Source organism: Apaloderma vittatum, unplaced genomic scaffold (genome assembly GCF_000703405.1).
Source record: "Apaloderma vittatum isolate BGI_N311 unplaced genomic scaffold, ASM70340v1 scaffold4977, whole genome shotgun sequence".
Lineage (NCBI taxonomy): Eukaryota > Metazoa > Chordata > Aves > Trogoniformes > Trogonidae > Apaloderma > Apaloderma vittatum.
The window spans coordinates 12,277-16,236 of NW_009724382.1; the positions used below are offsets into that span (position 1 = coordinate 12,277).

Below are 3,960 nucleotides of genomic sequence, written 5' to 3' on the forward strand. Positions count from 1 at the left end.
GGGAAAGAGAAAGTAGATTGGATCATCCGTTCCCAACCCTCTAGTTCTCCTGCCTGGCATAGTGCCCTTTGCGGGAGGAAAACCAGATAAGCCCCTAAACGGAAGAGGAGAACTTGCAGCCAGGCTGTACTCTGGTAGCGAGTGCAGCGTGTGTTCCGAGTTACGGGGTCTGGAGAACTTCTCTTCTACAGCAGCAGGTGCCCTTCGTCGGGCAAGGAATAAATTTAACAGCCACTCAGCTTGTCAACTACTCTTGTCAAGCAGCTGAAATCCTCTGGAAGCCTTCTGTACTGACAGAAGCGACACTTAATCGTTAACCCTAAGAAAAATCATGTGTTGATCTTAAACTCAAAGCACAACCATCCGTAAATCTCAACAGCAGCTCACGAGAAAAGCACAAAGGCATACATTGTGGGGGAGAGAAGGCAACACACAGGTTGATCAAGGACATATAGGTAAACACAAAATAAGGTTTTGTGTAGCAAGTAGCAAAATAGCAGTAAAATGTCCTTTATCCCCTTATCGGCACGGGGTTAAGTTTTCAGGTCCAAATAAAAGTTGTCTTTTTTATTAAAAAATAGGGTTGCCAGTGGCCTGCAGAACAGCTGATCCTCCCTGACATGTGCTGCCTTGTGTCCGTTCTGGTAAAGGTTCCAAACAGTGTTAAGATCAAACCGTAGAGCAAATAACCCAGGGCTTTGTGCCACTGTGGTGTGGCCGTAACAGCCCACGTTTTGGTTTTATACATATTGCAGCGCCTGCAAGGTAGATGCGTATCAAAGTTGGGGGAAATTCAGAACAAGCCTGTTCAAAGCTTCCTTAATCTGATCTTTCTAGAAAGGAAATGAAGCAACGCGTGGCTGCAGAGCTTGGCCCATCCAGCACGCTCTCCCGTGTGGCCCTGGGGCAAAGCACCTGTACAGCGAGGGAAAGGAGGCAGCGACGTTCTCCCTCGGCTGGGGAAGGACGGGCCTGGCTCTGGTGGAACAGTGAAACCCAACTTCTCCGAACCCGTGGTACCGCACCGTTTACACAGAAGCTAAACGGTAACGGAACTGGACCAGTCGCTTCAAATGCAGTTTTGGCACGCAGCTGGACGTGACTGGAGATGGAAAAGGGGAAGGGGGGGGGCAACGCATTCAAACTGATTTTTTTGGGCAAGTTTTTTACACGGATAATATTTATGTTTTGTAGTACCAAAAAACCTTCTTAGCAAATGCTTTAAAAAAAGAATAATTTATTTTAATGGAATTAAGAAACCTACTGCCCTTCTGCAAATGTCAACATTGCTTAGTGTCATTCTCTTCTGTGATTTTCAGTGACATTTTTCATTGTTATCACACGCCCCTTCTGTATACCAACATTAAAGTTCATTTTTTCTGAACGGTACAAACTGATAGAGGTGCTTTAACAAACAGCAATCTGTCAGAATAAAACAAGAAAAAAACCACCAGGCCTGGCTCAGTAACTGATTTTGGAACACCCTGAAGCTCCAATATTCCCTCATACCACTGACCTTGCAAACAGTCCTTACAACGTTGCACAAAGTTATTCCCAGAATCTTGCCCTTTAGCCGTTACTCAAACTCACATGCACTTCCCTGGTGCAATACGCAATCAGAGGTTTGTTTAACTGAATTTAAGTCCTAGGGAAAAGGGTATTTTTTAGGTATGCTTAGAAAAGCTACAGAGAGCTCCCTGAACAAGTGTCTGCAGTGGAAAAGAGGGAGCTGTCCCAAGGTAAGAAGGAGGCACAGGCGCGGGAACCGCAGTAGCAAGGTTTTCTCAGTCTATTATCTTCTCCTAAAGACTTTTGTTCTCTGATAGTTCTTGGTAAATTACGGAATCTTCCAGAATAATCGTAGGAAAGTTCCTCTCCAGCAGAAATATCAGTGGCTGCAAAAAGCGCCAGTTTAGGCACCATTGAGTCAACTCGAACTGGCACCATAAACAAATTTGGTTCACAGGAATGATTCAGGAATCTGCCTACGTTACCGATGTACGTAGGGTCAACAAACGTCTCCATTACCTGCCCATTATGGAGGTGCTCCCTCACCGCTATAATATAGTTTGAATCCTCTGATGTCTGGGCCTGGATTCGCCTACGTGCTTCATTAAAGCCTAAAACTTCACCAGCGTATTCACAAACAAATCTTCCTTTAGCTATGAAATCCAGAGCGCGAAGGCCCCACCCTTTCTTCTCAGTCTTGAAAACCTCGAGTCTGAACTGCAAACCCCTCTGAACAAGCCTGTTTCCGCAGGAGTCGCCACATTGGCACATGGCATTGCACTCAAACACGGGCCGGGCGTACTCCTCCTCTTCGTCTGGAGCCCGGAGGTGCAAGCCGTTGTAATTTTCACCACGGGAAAGACACGAGCACACGTGAACCACACAGGAGCTGGTGACACAAGAACATCCTGGAAAGGTGATTTCAGTGGGGTCGATGTCTCCGTCTGCTCCAGCCACGTTGTCTGGGCTATACTGCAAAGAGAACAAGAGTCAAATCCTCGTCCTGTTCACGGTTTGTTTCCACGGAGGCTGTCAGATTTTTAAGAATTCTGTGTCTGGCAACAGCTGATCTCTAAACTGAAGTCACGAATGCTTCATTCTCCTGTAAACTTCAAACACAAGTCTAACTTTTCTAAGATATTCTAAAGAATGCAAATCAGATATTCCATATAGATTAAAAAAAGAATCTATAGTCTATTTGTGACTGAATCTCTTAAAATAGAAAAAAAATAAAAAGTTTTTAGCAGGAAAAACACGTCATCTAATTGGATCTAGTTTACTAGAATACGATTTTTTATTTACAGAAATAGCAAAATATCTTTCAAGTAATTTTCCCCCCTTCAAAAGCCTTGACAAGCTACTCTGAAGGTTAGTCTCTTGCTATTTGTAAGTCACAGATTTTCAAATGCCCACTTTTGTTAAAAATGAAGGTAGTTGGAATTTATCTCTTCAAAACGCTACATTGAAACTCCTGCTAATTCTGTTAGAAAGCGATATTAGTGTTACACCAGTGCACCTCCACACATTCAGCAAGAAGCTAATTACTTTAATGTGAGGGTAGGACATGAGGTGGCGTTTGCTTCACCCTGAATTCTGCCTGCAGAAACAGATCCGGTTCAGTTCAGGCAACCCGAAGTGAAAATCTGGTTCTCAAAATTACACTAATGCCCCCAGCAGGTGAAGGATTATAGTCATGGACCGGTGCAAAATAAAACTCCTAGAAATTCTGCTGAGTTTCAAACTCAAAATACAACGATACCTTCGTGTATATGTTTACTCTTTTCTCATCATTCAGCTTTACTCAGTAATAGCAGGTACTCCAGGTTTCTAAATACTACATTTCAGAGTAGCTTACCTCTGGTACCTTCTGGGTGTTGTGAAACACCCAAGTTCATTTGCAAGTTTCTTTTTTCATAAACATCAGCTTTCTACGTCATCTGCCTTTACTCAACCCCAAATTTAACATCCACTTCTCTGTTCCCGTTTTACCATTCACTGACTATTCCCATTTCTGTTAAAAACCAGCAGACGCAATGCAGAGGGATTAGGCTCTGTTTGGATTCGGTATTTCCTCCCTTGGTTTAGAAGCAGCTTCTTAATTCTTTTTTTTCCAAAGACCCTCTGATATCACTGAAGCAGAACCCCAGGCAGTCGGGTGTACTTCCCAGGAAATGTGTTTGGGACTCATTACAAGTAATACAGAAAACAGCAGAAACTGTGACAGCCCGGAAAAGGTGAAGAGTTTAAAGCATTTTCCCTTATTTCGAGACTCCATCCCTTCTCCGGGCGGGAAGCTCCCGCCAGGCCCTGGCAGGTTGTTACTCCCCGCAGGGCGCAGGAGCTTCACTCCTCCTAAAAGGCGACGTCTCGACTGCGCCATCGAAATCTACATAAAACTACATATGGAGGAAAAAGCCTGGTTTATTTTTCTATCTCTTTATCCGACGGACA

At 44.0% G+C, this 3,960-nt stretch overlaps 1 protein-coding gene across 1 annotated transcript; it reads right to left on the reverse strand.

Moving 5' to 3' along the window:
* Window positions 1-1,683: 1,683 nt before the first annotated feature.
* Window positions 1,684-3,889, reverse strand: LOC104276224 (histone-lysine N-methyltransferase SETMAR). Its single transcript, XM_009872455.1, has 2 exons — window positions 3,701-3,889; window positions 1,684-2,481 (listed from the first exon to the last, which is right to left on the reverse strand). The coding sequence occupies exons 1-2, from the start codon at window positions 3,887-3,889 to the stop codon at window positions 1,684-1,686; spliced, it is 987 nt and encodes a 328-aa protein (XP_009870757.1).
* Window positions 3,890-3,960: the final 71 nt, after the last annotated feature.